General features: G+C 45.2%; 1 protein-coding gene across 1 annotated transcript in view; it reads left to right on the forward strand.

Annotated features, from left to right (window-relative positions):
* LOC113406508 (coiled-coil and C2 domain-containing protein 1B-like) overlaps positions 1–25,459 on the forward strand; it is a 69,938-nt gene that overhangs the window by 32,495 nt on the left and 11,984 nt on the right. Inside the window, exons 11-22 of the mRNA XM_026651752.2 lie at positions 3,395–3,525; positions 5,165–5,237; positions 8,334–8,455; positions 9,269–9,473; positions 12,402–12,574; positions 13,169–13,294; positions 17,752–17,810; positions 18,046–18,162; positions 18,753–18,826; positions 20,327–20,385; positions 23,081–23,132; positions 24,848–24,947. Of these exons, the coding sequence (XP_026507537.1) occupies positions 3,395–3,525; positions 5,165–5,237; positions 8,334–8,455; positions 9,269–9,473; positions 12,402–12,574; positions 13,169–13,294; positions 17,752–17,810; positions 18,046–18,162; positions 18,753–18,826; positions 20,327–20,385; positions 23,081–23,132; positions 24,848–24,947 (1,291 nt within the window). The remainder of the gene's footprint in view (positions 1–3,394; positions 3,526–5,164; positions 5,238–8,333; positions 8,456–9,268; positions 9,474–12,401; positions 12,575–13,168; positions 13,295–17,751; positions 17,811–18,045; positions 18,163–18,752; positions 18,827–20,326; positions 20,386–23,080; positions 23,133–24,847; positions 24,948–25,459) is intronic.

The raw sequence follows: 25,459 nt of genomic DNA on the forward strand, positions 1-25,459 counted from the left end.
CCTCTTTGCCTCCTCCACAATACCTTGCCCCGTCCCTCTTCAGGGACCCTTCTCACGAGAGTTTACTACAATAAGAGGTAGACCCTCTCCTCCAGTTGGGAGCCATACAACCGTTACCTCAACATCTATGAGACAGAGTTCTACTCTCAGTATTTCCTAATACCCAAGAGAAAGGGGGGCTGGAGACCCATATTAGACCTTAGAGCTATCAACAAGTTTGTCACAGTTCAGAAATTCAAGAATTGTCACTTTAGCAACAATCATTCCAGCTTTGGAATGGGGAGACTGGTTTTTGGCCCTCAATCTTCACGATGCATATTTTCACATCTCAATCCTACCGACTCTCAGACGATTTCTCAGATTCACTCTGGGCCAAGACCACTGCCAGTACAGGGTGCTCCCCTTTGGGTTATCATCAGCCCTGAGAGTATTTTCCAAGGTTCTCTCAGTAGTGGCTGCCCAGTTATGCACCAGGGATCATGGTCTACCCTTATCTAGACGATTGCCTCCTCAGAGCTTGGCCTCTCCAAGAGGCTCACTGAGTCACCGAAGCCACAGTTCGCTTGTTTACAGAGCTGGGCCTGCAGATCATTGTTCAGAAATCATCCCTCACTCCAGTGCAGCGCCTGGAGTTTATAGGGGCCAACCTCGACACACTATGGGCCAGAGCCCTCCTACCTCAGCACAGGTCTCTCTCTCTGACTACACTCACAAAGACCATTCAAAACAGCCCACAAATATTAGCCAGACATTTCCTACAACTCTTAGGGCATATGTCAGCGGGCACAGTAGTAATACCTCACACCAAACTTCACATGCAGTGCCTTCAGATGTGGTTCAGCTTTGTTTACAGACCAAACAGAGACAGACTAGACAAACCCCTGTCACTACCCACCAGGGTCAAAATCTCCCTAGACCGGTGGAAAAACCCAGCCAACATTTGCAAAGGGACCCCCTTTGCCGAAAAACTCCGTCATTGCTTCTCAACACCGATGCATCGCTCATAGGGTGGGGCACACATCTAAATGACCTTACGAGACAAGGAAAATGCTCACCCACTGAGATCTCTCTCTCCATCAACCTCCTCAAGCTAAGGGGGGGGGGGTCAGGAATGCCTGTGTCTACTTCCTCCTGCTGATCAAAGGGTCACACATGAAAGTATTAATAGACAACGTTGCCTGTATGTTCTACATAAATCGACAAGGGGGAGTTGGGTCTCCCTCCCTCTGTGAGGAAGCGATGAGACTGGAACTGGTGTATCTCCTACAACGTCACACTGTCAACAGCCTACCTCCCGGGTACACAGAACTCGATGGCAGACAGTCTCAGTCACAGATTCCTACATGACCACGAGTGGGAACTAGACTCATTAGTACTTCACGAGCTATTCAGGCATTGGGGGACACCGACCACAGATTTGTTCACCACTTACCTGAGCAAGAAATGTTCACGCAACCCCTTCCAGAGCAGGGATAGGACAATACTCCCTAGGCAATACTTTCCTCCTCCCTTGAAACAGGGACCTCCTGTATGTCTTCCCTCTCTTTCTCCTGCTATCGAAGGTCCTAATAAAAAGAAAGGGAGCACGTCATTCTAATCGCTCCTGTGTGGTCGAGACAGACCTGGTACCCTTACCTGTCAGAGCTTGCAACATGCCCTCCAATCTCTCTCCCACTCACTGCATCTCCTCTTATAGAATAAAGAACATACCCTACATCCCAACCTGGTGATTCTCCACCTCAAGGCATGGGTCCTTCTTGGTTCAAATGCCTAGAGAGCACCTCTTTGATGGAAGTGCAAGAGGTATTATTACACAGCAGAAAATCCTCAACACAGCGTTCTTAACTGCAAAAATGGTCCAGCTTTTGGATTTGGTGTACATCCCGACAAACGTCTCCCCGACATCCACAACCTTTCCACACATCTTAGATTATGCACTGGCCATAAAAAGACTGGGGCTGTGTATAAGCTCTCTTAGAGTCCACTTAGTGGCTTTAACAGCCTTTCACCATCCAGTGGAGGGGTACTCAGTTCTGTCATACGCGACCACCAAAAGGTTCCTCAAGGGTATAGTAAACCTCTTTCCACAAACTCGGCTTCCCACTCCCATATGGGACTTAAACCTGGTACTGAATGGACTGACCAGGCATTCCCTTTGAACCCATGGCCACTTGTTTGCTTACTTACCTCTCAATGAAAACGGCCTTCCTGATAGGGATTACTTTGGCCAGGAGAATAGGAGAAATAGCAGTTCTGATGGCACATCCCCCTATACCGTATTCTTTTGGAACAAGGTTGCACTCAGACCACATCCAAAATTCATCCCTGAGGTAACCTCCCCATTCCACATGAACCAATTGATTCATCTTCCAACCTTCTATCCTAAGCCTCACTGAGACAACAGCGAGGTTATATTACATACCTGAGATGTCAGAAGGGCTCTAGCCTTCCATCTGGACAGAATGAAGGCCTTCAGGAAGTCCCCCAGATTTTTCGCGGAAAGGTCCAAGGGCTTGGCAATATCAGCCCAAAGGCTTTCCAAGTGGGTCTCGAACTATATCAGACAAGCTAGCAATAGGACCCCTCCAGATACTGTTTGTACACACTCCATAAGGTCATCTCATCTGTTGCCTTCTTCAAGAATGACCCTATATCAGAAGTCTGTAGAGCAGTGACATGGGCATCAGTCCATACCTTCGCAGAACATTATGCAATCACTGGGGACTCTGCCTCCTCTTCGGCTCCACAGTACTGTCATCTGTAACTGACCCGACTCTGAAGTCCCAGGCCTCCATATGAGTACTGCATAGGAGTCACCTACAGTGAAGCACTTATAGGAACACTGCTTGAAGAAGAAGAAGAAGAAGTTGTTGTTACTCAGCTTGTGCAGTGATGATGGTTCTTCGAGATGTGTTCCCCTGTGGGTGCTCCACAACCCATCCTCCTCTCCTCTACTTCAGAGTACTTATCAATGACTCTGTAGTAGAGAAGGAACTGAAGAGGGTTAGCCCACATGCGCTGGCTAGCCTCGTTGCAGGGCACGAGGAGAGAGAGTCATGTGCAGACCTAACGGACACTGCTACCGAAATTCTCCAATCAGCAGCACAGGGATGCAATTACACCTACAGTAGAGCACCCATAGGGGGAGACATCTCGAAGAGCTATCGTTACTGCACAAGGTGAATAACTTCTTCTTTATGAAGAAAAAGGTTTATTAACACTTAATCAATAATAAAGCTCTGTGGTGCTTTTATGTAATAAAACTAGCCCTTGACAGGATTTCAGTTCTGTGTCAATGGCTCTGCAGGAGGTTGGGGAAGGCGGGGAATGGAGGCAGCTGGCACGTGCTCTGAAGTCTTAATCATGTGGCATTTCGTTGTCTATATTATTTTAGTGTCTGCTCAGCAGCCAAAAACTGTGCTGGAAGCTTTGCAGCAGAGGTTGGAGAAATACAGATCTGCAGCAGCACAGGCCAAAGCAAGTGGGGATGATCGGAAAGGCAGGATGCATGAGAGGATAGCCAAGGTAAAAGGGAAGAACAGCAAGTAACTTGGCTTCTGGAGCTGGCCAGCAAAGCATTAAAGTATTTGAAATCATTTGTGTATATTGTCCTGCCAGTTGGAATGAGCTAAAATAGTTAAGCTGCTGCTCCTTCCTGCACACATCTCTGTATCAATGAAATGCTTTATAAACTGTTCACATATAACCCCATTGAAATTCAGTGCTTCTTCAAGGCAGAACAGTGCGGGAGGATGGAGACCTTTTGTCCAAAGACACTTGTGCAAACCCCTACATGGATATGGCGTTTTACTCCTCCATGTAGAACCTTGGTCTTTAAGTTCCCATCCAGAGAATTCCTGCCTTGTAAATTGCCTATAGAATGTAGTGCTGACATAACTGACTGGAGGCTGAGAGTCTAAGGAGGAGTGGATCTTTAAAACATGATGTTTAGACTCCTCAGCCATCCCTTCTGTCTGCATAATAGACTTTAAATCCAGTGTAACCTTTTTGATGCTGTTTCTCGTTTGCCACTGCAGAAGGCAGTGGGGCTCCTATGAAGGTGGGAGTGCCAGTCCCCTAAGTGGTTTTCATGGGATGGTGTCTAATGTATATCAAACAATTTGTACTAGGCTCAATGGGACACAAGCAGTTAATGTGTGAACCTGTTGAAATTGAGGGGTGTTAAGGGTTGGGTATTCAGACACTTTTCTCCCATTTCTGTGGGCTTTAACACAGGGACATAGACATCTAAGGGACCTCTGTTGTGGGTACAATCATTAGTGCAGAATTGGAGGCTCATAAAAAAAAAAGGGGGGGCTGAAAAATTGTCTCTAATTATCCAGTCCTTGGAGTTCTGAGGCTTTTTGCGGACACACTTCTGCAGAGAAATGTCTTTTGTTCTGTGTTTTGTTTATTGGTGTAGTGTGAGGGAAAGGCTCGTTGCCTAGGGCAGTTACTGTCATGCCTGCCTGACCAGTAATGGAATCTCTCTGCACCCCCTGTTCCATTACTGCATAGTCAAGCCTTCCTCAGCAGAGGAGCGTGGGCTGAAGGCAGAGCTGGGGGCAGAACTGGGGATGGGGGGGAGGAGCTGAGGCCTGAGGCGGAGCTGACCTGGAGGCAGAACTGGGGATGGGGGGGGAGCTGGGGCTAGGAAGTGGAGCTGGCCAGGAGACAGAGAGGGCCATTCTGAATGAGGGTGGAGCGGGGCCGCGGCTGGGGGACAGGGCCGCAGCTTGGAGGGTGGCGTCAGGGGCAGAGCTGGGTGGTACTCCTTCCCTGCCCCCCACATGGGGACTGACCTGGGCCCCCTGTGCACCCCCCTGAATGTTCAGGGTGCGCCCCACAGTTTGGGGACCACTGGCCTAGGGAGTGGAGAGGCCACTAAGAAGAAAGATGAAAGGCACACTTACTTTGCTCACTGTCTGCATTTGTGGCTTCTGCAGCCCTTCAATGCCCATGCCGGTCCTAGCAACAAGTGCAGCAAAGATTCGTGTCTGTGTAGAAAACCTGCAGGGCACAAAGGACTTGGAAAGCAGCACGTGACTTTGTAGCAAAGTACCTTACATTCTGCATCAATGTTTCTCCTAGTTTGAGCATGAAATGACTGTTAACTTAACAATAGCCAAGTCCAGCCTATGCCTAACCACATCTCTGATTGCAGCAATACCAAGATGCCATAAGAACCCATAAAGCAGGGAGAAAAGTGAATTTTGCTGAATTACCAGTTCCCCCTGGTAAGTGTGTATATGAAATTCCCTATCACCAACATTTCCCTTATTTGTTAGGACCCAGAGGACTTCTGGCAGTATTGCTTCAGAAGCCCATTGAGCTCCTCCTCCTGTTTCACATTGAGAAGACTGGCTTGGCTCTATGACAGCATTGAAGAATACACTGCAGAACTGCTTATTACGCTTGTTAACTTTTTCGCATGGTTGCATATTCTTGGCTAGCGACCTTGTTTGTAAGGAAGTGTGAACATTTGAACAGTGCTCCAGCTGGCCCTACTCAGACAAGTTGGAGAGCATGATTTAACAATAGGCAAGCGCTTGAGTGGTTACTCCCTGCCCCATCCACTAGCCCAGTTTGGGGGAGGGGAAGCACTGGGAATATTTGCTCTTTAGTTTATTTGTAGGGAGTTGTGAAATCCCTAGAGATGTTCTAGCAGGTATTTCCAGGTCTACAGTAGGCATAAGTCTATTTACACCTATTAAATATACCTTGCAACACCCTTGTGAGTAGGGCCCTACCAAATTCACTGTCCGTTTTGGTCAATTTCACAGTCATAGGATTTTAAAAATAGTAAATTCCATGATTTCAGCTATTTAAACCTGAAATTTCACAGTGTTGTAATTGTTGGGATCCTGACCCAAAAGAGTTGTGGGGGGTTCGTGAGGTTATTGTAGGGGGTGTTGCAGTACTGCGACCCTTACTACTGCGGTTGCTGTTTGTGGCTGTGCCTTCAGAGCTGGGCAGCAGGAAAGCAGTGGCTGCTGGCCAGGAGCACAGGTCTGAAGGCAGAGCAGCTGCCAGCAGCAGTGCAGAAGTAAGGATGGCATAGTATGGTATTGCCACCATTACTTCTGCGCTGCTGCCTGCTGAGCTGGGCCCTCAGTCAGCAGCTGCCACTGTCTGGCCATCCAGCTCTGAAGGCAGCAGCGCAGAAGTGAAGGTGACATCGTATGGTATTGCCACATATGGTATTACTTCTGTTCTGCTGCTGGCGGGGCACTGCCTTCAGAGCTGGGCACCTGGCCAACAGCTGCAGTTTTGCAGCCGCCCAGCTCTGAAGGCAGTGCAGAAGTAAGGGTGCCAATACCGTGACCCCCCCCCCCCAAAATAACCTTGTGATTCCCCCCTTCAACTCTCTTTTGGGTAAGGACCCCCAATTTGAGAAACGCTGGCCTCCCCCATGAAATCTGTATCGTATAGGGTAAAAGCACACAAAAGACCAGATTTCATCGTGGGAGACACGATTTCATCATCCGTGATGCGTTTTTCATGGTCATGAATTTGTTAGGGCCCTACCTATGAAGAAGGTCAGTGTTGTTATTCCCCAAGGTCAGTTGGGGAAATTAAGATACAAAGAGGCAAAGTGACCCGGCATGGTCACGTTAAAAGTCAGTGGCAGGGCCAGGAATAGAACCCACTTCCTTTTTTCTGTTCTCTATACTGTAAGGAATGATCCTGCATTCATAAGGGGATGGATAAGATGGCCTAATAGGAATTCTCTGTCTCTAATTTCAGCTATTCAATATCCTCTATCCTGCCATGTTCATCACTGTATCTGAACACCATGATATCACTCCTTTGATCACCATGCCCAGCTCTCTCTTTCCAGGGAATGTACTTGGCACAGCAACCTATTTTAATCCCTGTGCCAAGTTTTTTAGGTGGCTGTGATGGTTTAATGTGTTTAAAAAAACACAAACAACCACAACTTGTAAAACATGGCCTGTTTCCTGTGAAATGTCAATGCCTTTAAGAGAAAACTGCTATATGTATAAACCAGTGGGAAAGTAACATAATTCCTAAACTTCTTCACACATCTTGGCTATGTAAATATTTTCCAAACCAGGCTTTTAAGGGCATATGTGACTTACATGAACACCCACTGAAACCAGCAATGTTGTGTTAGGTGTGGAGGATATTTGTGTGCATTTCACTGCATCTGAACTTTGAAAGGTGCCAGACATGACAGCTTTAGAGACAGAAATCCTCTCTTTAGTCATGGATCAGGTGCTGCACAGGCTGCTCTGCAATATACCTCAAACCTGCCCTCTCCCCTGGAGTAGCTATCTCTGCGGTGAGAGAGTAGTTTGGTCTCAGCCAGTCCTTGGCCTGGTTGCTGAGACTACTAACAAGAATGATTTTAGCAATGTGAATGCCATCAAATAGCTATCTTATAGTGGTAACTCTGGTCACTACTGACCCAGGCTGGATTTGAACTGGTGACTTAGGGTATGTCTACACAGCTGACGTTAAAGTGCTGCCGTGTAGTCGCAGCTTCAGCGCTGGGAGAGAGCTCCCCCAGCGCTGTAATAAAACCACCTTCACGAGAGAAATAGTTACCAGCGCTATCAGCGCTGTAGCACTATCTACACTGCTGCTTTACAGCGCTGAAACTTCATCGCTTGGGGGGGGGGGTGTTACACCCATGAGTGAAGAAAGTTTCAGCCCTGTAAGTGGCAATGTAGACAAGGCCTTAGAAATTAAAGACTGTCTCCCATTATCAAAGACGTTCACTCCCCTTCAAAAGGACAGAAAATGGTCAAAAGAATTATAATGGGTTTAATATTTCTTTACTACTGTGGTGCTGCTCCTGCTGAAACTGCTGAGCTGCAGTGGGATGTAGCATTGCTCTGATGTTCCAGTAGAGCACACACACTAATAGTTATTGGGGAAACAAGGCGTAACAGGGATTGAAAATTACACAAATCAGGATTGGCTACTCAGGCCTAATCCTGTGTCAAAAAAGCAGCTAGACTGAGAAATCAGTGCATGTCTAACAGTCCAATAATAGTGAAATATCATTGTTAGGAATGTGTAATACCACTGGGAAAGCGAGAATATCAGTTTTCAAATAGTGCATAGCGTTTGTCTCTGCCTTTTGTGATTCATGAGGCATTGACTTCTAAAATTATGTGGGAAAGACTTTCCGAGGGGTTGCTGTTGGATGATAAATACTTTCAGAACCGTGGCGCTTTTCCAAGCACTGATCCTGAAGGGATGATGACAGAGAGAAAGACTTACATCCCTGGAAAGGGCAAAAGGTACAGAATTCAAGGTTTGTTTTATTTGGTTGTTTTGAACCATATCTCCTTCCGTCTCAGGATTCCCCCCCATTCCTGGTGTGACACCCACAGATGGCGACAGTACAATAGCTGCCGTGCTGGAAAGCGCCAACCACCTGGCTAACATGGAGGAGAAAGAAGATGAAGATGAAGAGGTGGAGGTTTGAATTACTTACCAATATGTATAATTTTTTAAAAAACACATCTTGTGGGTGGAGAAGAAGCTATTGGATTTCCGGCTGGGTGAGGTATTGCAATAAAATACCTTTCTTCTGGAAGCCAGAAGAGTACAGCATTCCGGTCTCTCGGGGGAGACAGTAAGAATCAGCTGGGAATGTAAAGGAGGGGTTATCTTTTGATGAGGTGAGAATTGCAAAGAGTTCATCCTACATGAAAGACCTTGAATTGTTTTAAAGGGATTTATAGGGCCATAATTTGGCTTGCCTTTTTTCTTTGTATCTGTTTCCCTGTATCTGTTTATATGTGGGTTTTGTCTTCAAAACAACTGCCTGTGTGGTGGCTATTCCACCTGTACAGCCCTTTAGCACTCAAAAGTTGCCTCCTGTTGGCTCAGAATTTTATATGGGGTTTACATGCTGTCTAGCAATCTACACCGACCATAAGATTTTGGGTTGGTTCTTTCCACTCAGATTGTTACTGACCGATTTGTTTCATATTTTCAAGTGGAATGTAATTTTAAATGGTGAAAAATATCTTGACAATTTTCTGTTCTTGCCTTTCTTTGCTTCTCTTCTGAATTAGCACCATGTTTAATCTGTTTCTTGTCCAAGCAAGCAGCCAAACCTGGCATGACATCACTTTTAGACTGAGTTAGTGTCTGTCTGGGGTCTTTTGCTACTCTCAGTGTAACAGCAGAAGTCTGATGTAGCGGACTGTGCCATTAATGTTTTGAGTTGCCTGAGCCTTGTATTAGTTTTTATGAATTTAACATTTAGTTCCTTTTGCCATGCTAGAGCGAACCTCACACACAGGCCCCAGTTGCCAAGAGGCCTGCTCAGCTGCCTGAGAAGCCAACACAAGTTGTTAAGCCAATTATGGTGCCATCTGCTGTAGCCCAGGAAGAGCACTCTTCTGAGAGTGTGAAAAAAGTTACATCACCATCCACCCCTATAACAGCACCAGACAAAGCTGTATCGAATGACCATCTCCCTTTAGCCGGTAAGGATGAAGAGATGATCACTCCCAGCAATCCACATGCCGGTCCATTTGGACCAAACGTTCTTAATGTTTTCTTAAAGTTTTAGGAAAAAATACTGCCTGTAGACATGAATGTGTGGCTCTGGTTCACTTCAGCAGGAGCACCACTCCATTTTGGGGGAGCAGATCCTAATCAGTTATGCAGTTTTGTTTCCAGGAGGCAAAGTGGGTGACTAGAAAGATGATGGGTTCATTAATTCTAATGCAATAAACTTATTAATTCATAATGCTTAACTGAGGCATCTCTGCTGACTACGGAACTCAAAATGAATTCACACAAGTTTGTTGAGCTTGCTAGTCCAGACAGCTGGCTGATTGAGTGCAGTATCGTGTGTCTCACAGTGGCTAATGCATAGTATTTCTCTCTCTCTTTCCATCTGAGGATCTCAAAGTGGCTCACAAACTGTAATGAATTAATCCTTATTACCTTCCTGTCAGGTCAGTAAATGCCTGCCTGTACAATATTCATTTTACTGTTGTGAAAACAGAGGCAAAGTGAGTAAGTTTGACATGCCGAAAGCTGCACAGTAAGCTTTGTGGCTTACTGGGAATGGGATCCAGGCTTCTTGATTGCCAATGCTGAGCCTTAACCATAAGCCTAGTCTTCTTTTCTCATTCTACATTTGGAAAATTCTTCAAAGCAAAGCACACCTTTCACAGAGCCCCTCTGGCCATTTGTGTAATGGAGAACTTCTTGGGAGTGAGGATGTGAATGCTATAGCTACTAGCTCACACCATCCTCTCTTCTGAGTGAAATTCTGTGGTGTGTGTTATGCAGGAGGTCAGGCTAGATTATCCGTATGTATGGTCTCTCAAGCCTTAAAATCTGTGAGTCTGCATTAGATTTGGCTTCCTCATTTTTGCTGCTATAGCTGCGATGTTAATGATCATTTCAGTGTATAAATGGAGTTCCTCAGATGTAATTAGTCAGTTATGGAATTGAGGCTCCTCTCCCTTTCATTAAAATATTAAGATAATACCTGCTCTCTGCAGCCCAGCTGATGGTTGTCACGTAGCGCTTACCCACAAGTCTCTCCTCAGTGCTTTAATTGTTCTACAGTAAAAAAGAGTACCAGGAGCCGGGACAGATCCACCCTGCAGGAGGTGCCAATATCTTGCTTTGGTAAAGCTAGATTAGGGTAACCAACATGTGCCCTGCACAAGCCAGGTGTGGCCCCCAGAGTCATACAGTGCCACCCTCAGCTGCCCATACTTCACATATGTCAGAGATGATGTGACACCATGCCATGCTCATCTTGCTGTGTATATAAGCTGGCTTTAGGCTCCCATACCAAAGTGACCTTCAGTGGAGCAAAGCTGGAGCATCCCTGAGCTGGTATGTCTCTTCTCCTCTTGAAGGATGATGCATTTGGAAAAGGCAGCTTCATTTAAGGCCTGCAATGCAAAGGCACCCACTATGAAAGATGGGGGTGCAGAGGGATACCAAGGTTTTGCTTAGTCCACTCTCTGCAGAGCCTGCATGAAAATACCTTTTCCTTCTCTAAACCCCACTGAGCACACTGTATTCTGGCTGCTTTGGCTAAGTTAAAACCAGAGCAAGCAACATTGTCTGATTGGTTTGGATTTGGATGACTGGGCAAATTGCACACAACAGTGATGCTGCCAGCTCCACTGTGAAGATGGGACTATATGTCAGTCAGTATATTCTTTCTGGTATTAATAGTGCTATCAGCCTGCTCTGTGTATTTGTATGGTGAGAAAACTACCTCCTGCAAGTGCATAGCTTGTGTAATTGCATTTGGATACTGCAATAGGTGGACACAATATAAGACTCTAGGGAAACAGAGGTAGTCGACCCACTACACTACACCCTCTATGCCAAGAAAAGTGTGGAGAAAGTAGGATATGGTGCACGGATGATGTAAATTAATCCTTCCTGAGTCTTAAAACTGTACCAGCTGTTCAGGGATGGTGGTGACCCAAGAAGTAGTAACAGTGGGATATAAAAAGGCAGGAAGAGGGATGAGCTATGATGGTTGTGGTCTCAGGGTATGTCTTCACTACCCGCCGATCCGGCGGGTAGCAATCAGTCTATCGGGGATCGACTTACCGCGTCTCGTGAGGACGCGGTAAAATCGATCCCTGATCGCTCTGCCGTCGACTCCGGAAATCCACCTCGGCAAGAGGGGGCAGCGGAGTCGGCGGCAGCGCGGCAGCGGTCGGCTTTCCCCCGTCCTCACCGCCAGGTAAGCCGACCTAAAATACGCAACTTCAGCTACGGTATTCACGTAGCTGAAGTTGCGTATCTTAGGTCGGACCCCCGCTGTAGTGTAGACCTAGCCTCAGTGTGCCTTCCAATGAAGTAATTGCTCTTTTGTCATTGAGGTCAAGGTGTTTGCTTTCTCTGGTAAGTTGAGAGAGAAGAAAAGTATGTGTATAAAGAAAGTATACAATATATTGTGTGCACATATACAGATAACGCATCATTCAATTACGAGGTGTTTTTAGAAGATAGAACATGGAACGGGGAAGTCAGCTCAAGCTTTAAATCCAGGTCTGCAGCTGACTTTCACAGCTCTTCAGTAGCCTTGCACGAGTCATTTAACCTCTGTTTTCCCCTTCTGTAAAATGGGAACAATAATTTGTACCTACCTCACAGGTTTATTGTAGTGCTTTAAATAAAAGTTTGTTGGTTTGTAAATTGCTTTAGGATTCCTTGATGGAAGAAATGGAAATTAGTATTATTTTTGTACTAGTATACAAGTGGAACTAACCATGGTGTGACTATTGTATATCAAACACACAGGCAAGTGTTTTCAGCTGGTACCTGGGCTTTGACTCTTTCCACAGTATAAATCAAACAGAATGAACATGGTGCCTTGACATGGTTATGTCAGATAAGTGTTTTATATAGCTGTTCCTTTTCAGCAAGTGAACAGCTAGAATTTCTGGAGAACAGGAAGAAGCAATACTTGAAGGCTGCGATCAAAGCAAAGCAGCAGAATGACCTTGAACAAGCCAAGCTGTATCTCAGGACAGCAAAGAACTTAGACCCAAAGATTGAGCTGGCAAAAAGCGGCAAATCTGTTGATATTTCCAAGGTTAGTAGAGACTATAAAGAAAATGTTCTGCTTTGCTCCTTGGGCATCTCAAATCTCCTGTTGCTTGCATAACTCTAAGAATGCTTTAACACTTAATGTTTCTCGTGAATTCAGTGCTGGTGAAAGGTGCCAGATTGACAGCTCTAGAAACTGATGTTTTCCACATAGCTACAGAACAGGCAATGGCAGTGCAAGCTCCAGTCATAGTGCTGTTCCTCCTCCTCCTCCCCTATAGCCCAAAAGTGCCTGATCCTGACTTGAAGGAACCACCTCTGTGGGGGAGTGGGGAGTTTAGGCTTCATGACCCATTTGCTCCCTGGCCTCAAAGATGCTACTTTGAGACAAATAACTGTAATCTTAACAGCTGAGCTGAGACCACCAGCTCGTATTGCATGGGCAGTCATCACTTGGTGGCAACTAACAGATGGATTGGAACCAGTGACCTAGAGTGAGAGATGCCATATCCCTTTACCACTGTCCGCACCCACCTTCCCTGATCTCCTCACACTTTTCCCATCCCCTCTTGCTGCTTTTGTTCTGCTTCCGTGTTCCTGCAAGGAGCTCTGATGTGCCATGTTGTGTGGTATTGTGCAGCTACCATCACCCCCTACAGATGATGAGAGTGACTTTATCTTCATACACCATGAGGATGTCAAACTCTCTCAGAAGGCAGAAGAGGTGTACACTCAGCTCATAAAACTGCTAAAGGACCAGCATGAGGTAACTACCTTTTCCTTTCAGTGCATCATTATTTAAGAATCCATCAATGGAAGAAATGCTTTGTATGATTTATAGTGTTTCTTTGGCTTTTGCCGCTGCTGTGATCATGATCCCATCATTGTTTCGGTAGGATTTTCAGCTCCTATTTTAAAATGTTGATTTTATATAAGCCCTTTGGCCAGCATTTTCAAATATGGTGTTTATAGTTAGGCACCTAAATCAATCATCTGGTTTTCAGAGGTCCTTCCATTTGAAGTCAGTGGGAGCCCTTGTGCTGTGCGCTGCTGCAAATCAGGCCATTGGTTTAGGTGTCTAATTTTGGACACCCAAGTTTGAAAACATTAGCCTGAGTCCTTAGGGCACAGCTAATCCTGGGGTGAATGCCATGTCTAAAACTATTAGAGGAAAAAGTGACAGAAGGCAGAGGAAACTAAGCAAACACTGTATTTGGTTTTGTTTGTTTGTTTTAAATGGGGGGGGGTGGAGTCACCTGTAGAGATTTGGACAAACTGGGAGTTGTTCTTTGAGTGATGTCCCTATGGGTGCACCACTTGTAAGTGCGGCAGCGCCCCCTGTGGCTGGGATCAGAGATATTCATCAGCAGTGCCCATCGGATTGCATGTATACAAACCTCCCCCCATTGCGCTGTGCGTGGGAATTTATATATAGCACTATGCAATCCGACCGCCCCCAGTTCCCTCTCTACTGCTTCTGGTCTGGGATGGAATTCGCAGCAGTGTACTCTGGTTTCTCTTCAGATCGTATAAATCTTTCGCCTTTTCTTCTTCTTCTCCTTTCCTCTTCTATCCAAAAAAAAAATGTTTTTTTTTATTTTGTCTTTACCTTTACAGTTCTTTAATAGTTTGAGTTTCTGTTTTTCTCTGCTTCCCGCCCTTCCCGACTGGGAAGCCTTTCCCTCCACCCTTATGCCCAGATCCTCCAGGTTTAAGAGGTTCATTTCTTGCGGGGCCGCCTTCCCCGCCACGGATGGCCACACTCAGTGTATCCGCTGTCTGGGAGAGGGACACTGTGATGGATTGAACCCCCCGTCCGGGGTGCCACCTGATGTGTTGGGGTCCCACTGGTTCCACCAGCTTGGGTTTCCTCACCCTGACTGAGCTGTGCCAGGCCCTCAAGCCTTCTCTAGTGCACACACACAGGTAAGGCCACACCCAGCTGCAGACACAGACTGAAATCAGCTCTATGTGCGAAGACTCAGTTTGGGGATTTACTCAGCACTCGTGCACACCTCCTTTTGGAGTGTAAACCCAAAATAATATTGTCTTGCGCTGTATAGAGAGATCTGCACAGTGCAAACTCATAAAAATTGCCCCCGCCCTCAATGTGGAGAGAGATATGCATAGCCTTTTGCTCCCCCAGATATGAATTGTACAAACTGGGATTTGTAATAAACATAAATAAGTTTATTAACTACAAAAGGTAAATTTTAAGTGATAAAAGGGATAGCAAATAGCAGAACAAAGCAGATTACTGAGCAAATAAAACAAAACACACAAATTAAGCTTAATACACTCAAGAAACAGGTTACAAAATGTAATTTCTCACCCTAAATGTTGTTTTAGGCAGGTTGCAGAGTTTCTCTAGCTTAGAGTTCCAGTTATTTCTCTTGGCAGACTCAGCCCCTGCCTTTCCCTTCAGGTGTTTTTAGCAATCTTCCTTCTTGTACGGGGAGGCAATGGAGAAGAGTCCTGAATGGCTTACTCCCCAGCCTTAAATAGAATTTACATAAGGCAGGAACCCTTTGTTTCCAGTGGAAAAATACCAGCAGTGTCCAAGGTGGTATTCTGTACCAGGTGATATCCTCAGATGACCCTGCAGTGTCAAAACAACATCCCAGGAAGCTCCTTAGGAAGGTGGGAAATTAGTATCTTCAAAGTTCTATTGTCCATCTTAAATGGCTCATTCAGGCTGATTGCCTACTGTCTGGTGGGCGTTCCCCCAAGTACACACACAATTGTAATTGTTACATAGTCAATACTCCTAACGTCAGATACAGAAAGATACATGCATACAAATTGGATATACACGTTTTGTAGATCATAACCTTTTCAATGATACCTCACATGACCCATCTTGCATAAAACATATTTTAGTTATGCCATATTCATATTATAACAAGATTTCTACGAAGAATGTGGGTGTAACATCATAGACATGTCCTGCAAAAGTGTTCCCACTGCCTTGGCCTGACACCCAGGACCAGGACATTAGATTGAAACCCCTCCTTATGTAGAATTTGCTTTGGCTGGCATTGAACCTGGGCCTAGACTCTTCCCCAGAGAGGCCCTCATGCTCTGCCAGGTCATCTGCTGATCCTCACTCTCCCCGTCCCCTGAAGAGAATGTCATCCTTTGCTCATTTGGATGTCAATAAACAGATTTCCTCCTCACAGTCTGAGGCACAGCCCACCAGAACGCTGTCCCCGGCGAGGTCTGTTACCTCAGCCTCATCTGACGGGGGACATAACTCCAGTGCTCATCTGAGTACCTCCAGTACCGGCTCAAAGAAATGGTCTAAACGGTCTTAACCAAGCAGACCTATGGCCCTTGGCAGTATTTTCCAGCTCTAGGGAGACCAAGCCAAGCTGCCCTCAGGAGCTCCTGCACCAATGCCGTTTCTGGCACCAAATAAGACCTCGGCACTAGCGAAATCGTTGGCACCGACCTAGTCAGCAGCACCGAGCAAACCGGTGGAACTGGCCTAGCCTCCAGCGCCATCTACCGATGTCTCAGGGACATACATCTTCCTTCGGTGTTGTCTTCCATCAGCACCGATGCTGCTGCTTCTCCTCCCCCCGCCACAAGACTTCAGATACCCAACGGACCTGTTGGTCTCTGACACTCTTGAGTCTCCTCTTATGCAGTGTGACCTCCCCCACTTCCACCTTCCTCTCCAGACTCACGCCACTCCTCCCTCTCTCCACCAAGAATGGCACCTCCCTTCCCTAGTGATGAGGAAGAGGTGAGGGCTCTATTGTTCCCTCGACTACAGGGCAACTCGTAACTGCCTATCCTCACTATACACAATCTCCCGCTGGTCCTCAAGCCTGGCAGTGGCCACCATGTATGCAACCATGGGGGGAGGGACAGATCAGTGGTTTGAGCATTGGCCTGCTAAACCCAGGGTTGTGAGTTCAATCCTTGAGGGGGCCACTTAGGGATCTGGGGCAAAATCAGTACTTGGTCCTGCTAGTGAAAGCAGGGGGCTGGACTTGATGACCTTTCAGGGTCTCTTCCAGCTCTATGAGATAGGTATATCTCCATATATTATTATCAACCACATGTGACGCCCACCAAACTGGCCGTATTATGACCATTGGGCTGTGTACAGGGCACAGTTCATGAACCCTACCAGGGAGTATGAACGGAGACCTACACCTCTCCCTTCTCCATCGGTCTCTCACCTTTAAGAGGTTGAATTACCGCTGGCACCAACTGAACAGGAAGAACATGAGGAGGAGGAAGTTCCACCAACCTTACGGTTTTCATTCTCACCTGATGAGGCTATCGTGCCCCCACCACCCACATCTGCCGACGACTTCAGACACTTTCAGAAGTTATTCCGCAGGGTTGCAGAATCTTTACAGATCCTATTGGAGGAAGTTAAAGACCAGCAGCATAAACTGTTGGATATACTTCATACATTCTCTTCTCCCAAGATCGCACTGTGATCAGTGAGGCTCCTCTCGACCCCCACAAAGGTTTTGTGGCAGACCCCAGCGTCTATTCCTCCAACCTACAAATGCACCAACAGGAAATATTATGTTCCAGGGAAGGATTCGAAATTCTTATTTTCACACCCCATCCCAAATTCTCTGGTGGTCAGTGTGGTGCAAGAGAGAGGCCATCAGTTCCAATCCCGTTCTAATAATCCAGATAGAGATAGGAAACCTCAAGATCTATTTGGATGCAAGGCCTATTCATCAGCCACACTCCAATTAGGGGCACTGCTTTCTAGTCACCTGCAAGTGGAGCACCCATAGGTACATCACTTGAAGAAGAAGAGGTTACTCACTCTGTGCAATAACTGAGGTTCTTTGAGATGTGTGTGTCCCTATGGGAGTTCCATTACCCACCCTCCTGCCCTCTGCTTTGGAGCCGAAAACATAAGCTCTGTGGCAGAGAAGGAACTGGGGGCGATCAGACCGCACAGAGCTATATATACGTCCTGCGCACGGTGCAAGAGGGGGAGGTGCGCATGTGCGGTCCGATAGGCACTACTGATGAAGATCTCCGATCCCGGGCGCAGGGGACACTGCTGCATCTACAAGTGGAGTACCCATAGGGGGACACATCTCGAAGAACCTCAGTTACTGCACAGTGTGAGTAACCTTCTCTTCTCTTCTTCTGTGTAACATGCAGGTCCTCAATCTGAAATCTTTCTTCAGAGATGTGTATCATGGGATAATCATTGTTACTTATTTTTTCTGTTAATAGAAATGTTTGCAGTATTCCAGGCAGTTCATGCATCTGGGAAACATAACTGAAACAGCCCGGTAAGTCTGCTGCCACCATCTGTATTTATCACGTCATGTGGTCACTTCTTCCCTGGGTCTACGCAGAGCAGGGGCTGCCATGCTTTCCAGTACAAAAGGAGATTGGTGTTTGTGGGCTGTTGGTCACTGATTTACTTGTGGTGTGAGGTGGTGGAGCTGAGTGAATCAGTCTGTGTCTTGTACCCAGTGAAATACTGTGTGCTGTCCTTGGGTGGTCTCCACCACTGCTTTACAGGTTTGAAAAACTGGCACAAGGATGTAAAAAGGACCTGGAGATTCTGCAACTTGCACAGGCCCAGGGGATGGATCCCCCCAGCCATCACTTTGAGGAGAGAACCTTTAAAATAATACGGTATGAAAAGTCAAAGGGTGTCCTTGTCAGTCTGGGACGGAATACTAATCTCTAATCCATGTACAGGGGATAGAGGGTTTTAACTCCCATCAGAGCAAACAAGAGGCAGGCACTCAGAACTGCTCCACATTCCTAAGAAAAGACTTCTAAAAATGTAAGGATTCTTCGGATTTATTAAGTAGCTGTTTCACAACTTCCATTTTAGGTCTCTTTATTGCAAAGACAAATCCAGCTGCATCTTCCCCCAACTCTCCCTGCTTTAGCCATGTTTTTCCCCCCAGAACTGATGTCTTTGAGGATCCTGTCTTTGGCATCCTTCACAATGCTATCTGTAACCCAGATCCAACACAGAACCAAAAAACTGATGTCTTTGCCTGTTTCCACTTTGCCTTCCCTCTCCTCTCCAATTCTTGAGTTGAGATTTATGTAGGAATAGGCTTTTCTCCAGGACTCTCATTCCCTTTCATGTTTGCCAAGTGTCATGTCTCTGAACTACAGCAGTGGAATCCTGGCCTTTCAGTGGGTTGGGAAATGCCAGGCTACTGGACTGAACCTGTGTTTTGTATCTCTTCTTCCTTCCCCCACTCCAGGATATTTTCTGAACTCAACAGTACGGAAATGCATCTTATCATTGTCAGGGGAATAAACCTGCCAGCTCCCCCAGGTAATGAACAGGAAACATATCCTGATCTCTAGCCTTTCTCTCAGACCATAGAGAGGTTAATGGTGGGGAATGAAATTTCTTTGCCCTAGGGATAATACTGTGACTTTAGGGTGACCAGGTGTCTGATTTTCTACTGGAACACCCAGTTGAAAAGGGACCCTGGTGGCTGCGGTCAGCACCGCCGATCGGGTTGTTAAAAGTCCAGTCGGCGGTGCTGCTGAGCTAAGACAGGCTAGTCCCTACCTTCCCTGGCTCTGAGCTGTACCCCGGAAGCGGCCAGCAGGTCCAGCTCCTAGGCAGGGGGGCAATGTGGCTCTGTGTGCTGCCCCCGCCCCGAGCACCAGCTCTGCACACCCATTGGCCGGGAACCATTGGACAATGGGAGCTGCAGGGCGGTGCCTGCGGGTGAGAGCAGCGCGCAGAGCCGCCTGCATGCCTCCACCTAGGAGCTGGACCTACTGGCCGCTTCTGGGGCGCAGCGAGGAGTCAGGATAGGCAGGAAGCCTGCCTTAGCCCGCCCTGCTGCGCCGCTGACGGGGAGCCACCCAAGGTAAGCCTGTGCCCCAACCTCAAGCCCCAACCTCCTGCCCTAGCCCTGAGTCCCCCAACCCAAACCCGGAACCCCCTCCTGCACCCCAAGCCCCTCATCCCCGGCCCCACCCCAGAGCCCGCACCTCCAGACGGAGCCCTCACCCCATCCCTGCACTCCAACTCCCTGCCCCAACCCGCAGCCCATTCCCGCACCCTGAGCGCCTCATTTCTGACCCCACCTTGGAGCCCGCACCCCCAGTTAGAGCCCTCACCACCTTCCGCACCCCAACCTCCTGCCCCAGCCCAGTGAAAGTGAGTGAGGGTGGGGGAGAGCGAGCCACCGAGAGAGGGGGAATGTAGTGAGCGGGGGATGGAGCCTCAGGGAGGGGGTGGGGCTAGGGTGTTCGGTTTTGTGCGATTAGAAAGTTGGCAACCCTAGCTGACTTAGAGCTTTTGAAAGCTTTTTAATTTCAGTCCATATTAGCTCAGGCCCCCAAGTTTCAGTTCAGCTCCAAAAAACTGAAACAAAACTCAATTTAAACTGCAGCGTTTCATCTGCTTTGAAGGCAGAACCCTAAAGTTGTCCCAGCTTTGCTCGAAACTGGGCCCAGGTTCAAATTTCATGAGACTTCAGGTTTTGTTGTAAAAATTTTGCAAAGCTCTGAGATGGCTTGACTGCTTTGACTCTCTCGTCAGCCAACCAGCAGGAGATGTTCAAGAGCATCCCAGCCTCATAGCAATACAAATTATTCTTAGGTCCTTTAGCAATTAAACCCCTATAATAAATATTTATGTATGCGCTCAGAACCAACTAGAGCATTAGCAGAATGTTTGCCTTTGATTGCCAGTGTTCCAGTGGATGGGGTTTTTAAAAGCATCTAAGTGATTTAGGTCCATGAGTCCTATTAAAAGTCAATTGGGTGCTTTTGAAAATCCCTGGCTTGACTGTTTGACTGTTGTCTTGCACAGGTGTGACACCAAATGATTTGGACGCGTTTGTGAAATTTGAATTTCAGTACCCTAATACGGTGAGTGTGTGTTCAGGCCTTTGCTGTTCCTCAATCCAAAACCCTGCATTACTTAGCAATGTTATCTTAATAGCTTATAGAGCCAGATTTAACCTAGAGGTGGTGTGGGCCTATTACTTTCAGGAGTTGACAAGTTGTAAATGCTTGCTATGAATTATAACTGAGTTGCAAACCTGTTTTGTTTTTTTTAGTTAAAAATAAATAGTTCCGGCCATTTTAGATGCTTGTTTTAGAAATGGACAAAAAACTCTACCCTCATATAAATGCATGTGACTCCCACTGTGGTCAGTGGGAGATGCTCGGATCTCTGAGGACAGGATCTGGCCCATATAAGTAACCTTTTCTCAGATGATTTGTCTGTGTTTATATAATTGCTAGTAAAATTCAGGGTATTTTTGTCATTACATTGACTGGGGCCTTCTGAGACTTAGCTTTTCAGGTTCTCCCTCTCCCTAACGATGTAAATGTTATTGGACCTTGAAAGTCCCCCCCACACACATACCTTTGAATACTAACAACAAAATGATGTCAGATTTATTTTCTCCTCTTTCTTTGGAAAACCATTGGTGCCAGCCCCTACTTTCCAACTATCTTGATGAGAATCCCTGAGAATAGAATCATAGAAATGCAGAGCTGAAAGGGCTCACAAGATCTCTAGTCCATCCCCTACGCTGAGGCAGAATGAAATATACCTAGACCATCCTTGACCGATGTTTGTCTAACCTGTTTTTAAAATACCGTTACTGTTAAAATACTGTTACTTTGCACACAGACTACACCTTGCATTCAGGATTGATTTTTTTCGTGTGTGTGTGTGTGTGTGTGTGTGTGTGTGTGTGTGTGTGTGTGTGTTTGTTTGTTTGTTTGTTTAATGTTGACAGTTTGTGGATTGATATGGTATTACATACAGTTTACCCTGTGAGGTGGGATGGCCCCAAAGAAGCTGACACAGGTGGGGAGTCAGTTATCTGTCTTAACAAAAATGTGAGGCAAACCAGGAAATGAAAAGAAGTCTGCCACTCGAACCTCAGTGCAGGGTGCTATACCTCTCCCCCAGTTTCTGACGGCAGCAGTCTGTGCTAAGGGGGGACTCTACATGTATACCAGAAGATGTACCAGGGCTTCTATCACTGACTCCCCAGTGCAATATTTCTATAACAGTGTAGAAGATTTAGCCCTAATTTTCTAGCTCTCAGCAGCATGTGATCATAGCCCCCCGGGGTTCTTTAAATATACAGGACTTGATTCTTACCTCATGGTAAACTTGTAGTAACTCTATTGAAGTTTATTAAATTACCTGCGGAAAAACCTGGTGCAAAAAAGAGACTTGGACCTGTCCATATTCTGATCTGAGTTACATGGTTGTCAATCTGGAGTCACTCCATTTGATTTACACCAGCATAATAGAACAAAATCAGGCCTGTAGGTGTAATTTTATAAGTAATACATATAAAGCCAGTGTAGCTGTTTTTAATCTCTCATTTTCAGTGTTAAAAAAGCCAGATCACTACATCTTAGCCAAAAAATTATATATACCTATTTCTCCTTCATAGCTGGAATCAGTTTTTCAAAGTAGCTATGATAATTAGGTCACATTCTCTGGAGAGTGAATAAGGACATTTAGCTTATACTCTGCTTTGGGTTAAAAGTTAATTCATTTTGGTGGCAGAGTGATTGTCAGGAAGAATAATGGTTGGCAAATTCACTGAATGACTTGCATTGGACTCCTTGTGCAGCACCAAAAGCTTCTTCTTATTTCAGCTCCAGTAGAAGGAACAGAATGATAACCTAGTAGAATGTGCATAGTTTATCATGTCTCATAGCAGCACCAATTAGTTTTATGATGAGAGTGTTGAATCAGGTGTGGCCATATCACTTATCTATAGCACTTGTGTTTAATATTTCCTTTTGGCTAGTTCTATATCTAAAGTTACATTTGTTACCACAATGAAATAGAAATATTGGAATCATAAATGTGCCCATGCCGTTTTTACCCTCGATAAGCTCCTATAACTCAAGCTCTTTCTTCTTCTTCCTTGCCAGTCCCTACTGGGAGGGTCAGAGTCTTGTATAGCCTACTTCCAAAACTCATGATTGTACACCTGGTTTGGACGTGCAAATTGGTCTCTTCTAATGTTTGCTGATATCTGGTCCATGTACCAAGTCTTCGGCTTTCCCCTTGGTCATCTTCCATCCATGATCATTGCAAGGGCCATCCTTCCAATACAACTCTCAGGTCTCCACTGGACATGTCCATACCAATGTAGCCTTGCCTCCCTCAACTTGTCTTCAGTTGGGGTGACCCATATTAGGCCCCTCACAAGCTCATTTTGTTTCTTATCATTGCATGTCCAGCCATTTGACCATCTCACCATCTGCATTTCCATAGTGGAGAACATACTGATTTATTTCCTTGTGGCTGGCCAAGTCTCTGTTCGTACATTAGGAAGGGTCATATTACAATATTATACACTATACCTTTTAACTTTATTGGAATCTTTTTATCAGAGAGAACTGGGGTCAGCTCTCTCCATTTGCACCAAATAGCTCTGCTATGATGCCGGGCAACTCAAGCGCTTCATATATGTTTAAAAAAAGAAAAAAAAGGTTGCTGCTTCATATTAGCAGTATTTGCAACAACGGTTGGTGGCTTTATGTAAATGTTGCTTTTTCTTTTCTTTTTTTTTTTTAATAGGAACAAGCTCAGAAAAGTAAAACGGCAGTAATTAAAAATACCAATTCTCCAGGTTTGTATCTGTTCTGGGGGAAGGAGGTGAAACTCTGCACCTTAAAACCACTTTGGAGTACAGGCTAGTCCCACACCGTAAGCCATGCTAGAAGAGCAGACTGTGCTTTTCTCTTCAGTTACCAGAGGCCTTGTCAGGGTAAATCCAGTTGCTGTAGGAGTTTAACTTTCTATCCCCACTCTCCCTCATCGAGTGCAGGGAGCCATTGTTCATGTCACTTCTTAATCAAATGATCTTGTTGCTCAGTACCACTGAGCCTTTGCTACATCCAATAGGTTCGGGCTACTATAGTAGCCCTGTTAGGCGACAGACCAGTACAAAAAAAACAAATTCAGGATGCATAAATAATTCACTTACGAATCTTCAGAGATCACACTTTATTTCCTTTCTGATCATTTGTTCCGAGGGTAGTGACTGGATGAGCCTGACTGATCTGGTTAATCATTTGTATTGATCTGCTAATGTTAGAAATGTTGCCTTCACAACACAGCAGATCTTAAAGATGACTAGCAAAGGACTTTTTAAAAATTGGGATTGTGCCCCTTTTTGGTACTTTCTTTTTTCCAAACCAAGTTTTGTGGGTTTTTCCCCTACTTGTTTTTACCTTTTTAAAATAGCAGGAATGTCAAGTCTGGTCTTCCTAGATTCTTGCAGGAGGACCTACTTGCTAGATGTTTCAGAAGCATGTGTATTGTGAGCTCTCACCTTAATTGAAGGGGTAGAGGCACTTAATCTTTAACAAAGGTTTTCTTTATCCAAAATGTTCATTTACCATTTAAATTAAATAGTTGTCATAGAATCTTCCAGCCTAGATCTTATTTCTAATATTTAAAAAAAATGGAAGAAAATTTTTTTTTTTTTTTTTTTTTTTTTTTAAGAAAAGATCCCTTCAGGCTTTCTTTATACATAATAAAGAAGCAAAACAAGTTACAAGCCCAATTCTTCTTCCTTTGCAGGTCAATTTTAAATTTGTGTCATTCTGTTTACCCTCTTTTTTTCCTCCATACCACATGTCATTTGAATTGCATTGAGTTTCCAAAACACTAGTTTATGATTGGGAGTAATAAACTTTGAGGTTAGGATTTCAAGCTTTTTTTTTTTTCCCCTAAAGTTTGAAAGCATTTTGTTTCTAGTTTTCAATATAGTAACTACAAAAATCATGTTAAAAAAGCCGGATCCCTATTTCTTAGTCATTTACTCTGGATTTACAACAGTGTAGCTGAGATTGGAATCTGTCCCCTTGTTTCTATCTCTGGTGGTTCATAATTACCCTGATGTTATTTATGCTGGTGAAACATTGCCTGTTATCCTTATTTTCCTGAATTAGTCATTTTTTCTCTCTCATTTTGGATCTTTGTCTTGTGCTCCAGGAAGGATAGCTTATGGTTAAAGCACAGAGCTGGGAGACAGGTGTTTTGTTCCTGGCTCTGCCACTGATTTGCTGTGTGACCTTGAGAAAATCACTTAATTTCTTCTTCAGATATGTAAAGTGGGGATGATGATAATGAGGGGTATTGTGGGGTTTAATTCATTAACATTTGAAACCACCTTGGCCTTTTGAGATAGAAGTTGCTATGTAAGTGTGAAGTGGTGTTATATGGGCCAAACTGCAGTAGGCTGAAAGTTCTGAATGCAATGTGTCCATCACTGAAAAAGATCTAGTCGCTTAATTTGATGATTTTCACAATTCTCACATTTTTTCCTCCTGTTTCTAGAATATGATCAGCTGTTCAAGTTGACGATTAACCGAAATCACAGAGGCTTCCGAAGAGTGATTCAGACCAAGGGAATTAAGTTTGAAATATTTCACAAAGGGTAAGTCTATGGCTTTTATTCTCCATCCTGACCCAGTAGTAGTGAACTTGTGAGGTACAAAATGACAGAATTGTTTGCAGTGTTTGTAAGTTAGGAATGACACTCATTTAATTTGCTTTTCTTTCTTCAGTTCAGCAGTAAACTGAGCTGTCATGCTACCATGTCTCCAGATTACATCAGAGTATCTGAGCACCCTGACTTCCCTTACAAAACACAGTAAAACCTCACTAATGTGCACTCAGTTGTCAATTACTGCATTCTACCAGTTAACAAGCACTGACCAATCCAGTTTAAGAAATAAAAGATACAGCATCAAAATGTATTTCATTCATGTTACTTTAATAAGTGCTGCCTGGTTTGAACTATTTGTGATCATTCAGTGCAATCTACTAAATGTTGTGTGGGTTAACTTTATAAAGTAATGAAATCTGAGTGATATGGCACCTCACTGCAGCTTTCTGCTACAAGATCTTTGAGATGTAGAGTGAAACCATCAGATTTGTGGATTATTG

This window comes from Terrapene carolina, unplaced genomic scaffold (genome assembly GCF_002925995.2).
Source record: "Terrapene carolina triunguis isolate 2854851 unplaced genomic scaffold, T_m_triunguis-2.0 Scaffold102, whole genome shotgun sequence".
Classification (NCBI taxonomy): Eukaryota; Metazoa; Chordata; order Testudines; family Emydidae; genus Terrapene; species Terrapene triunguis.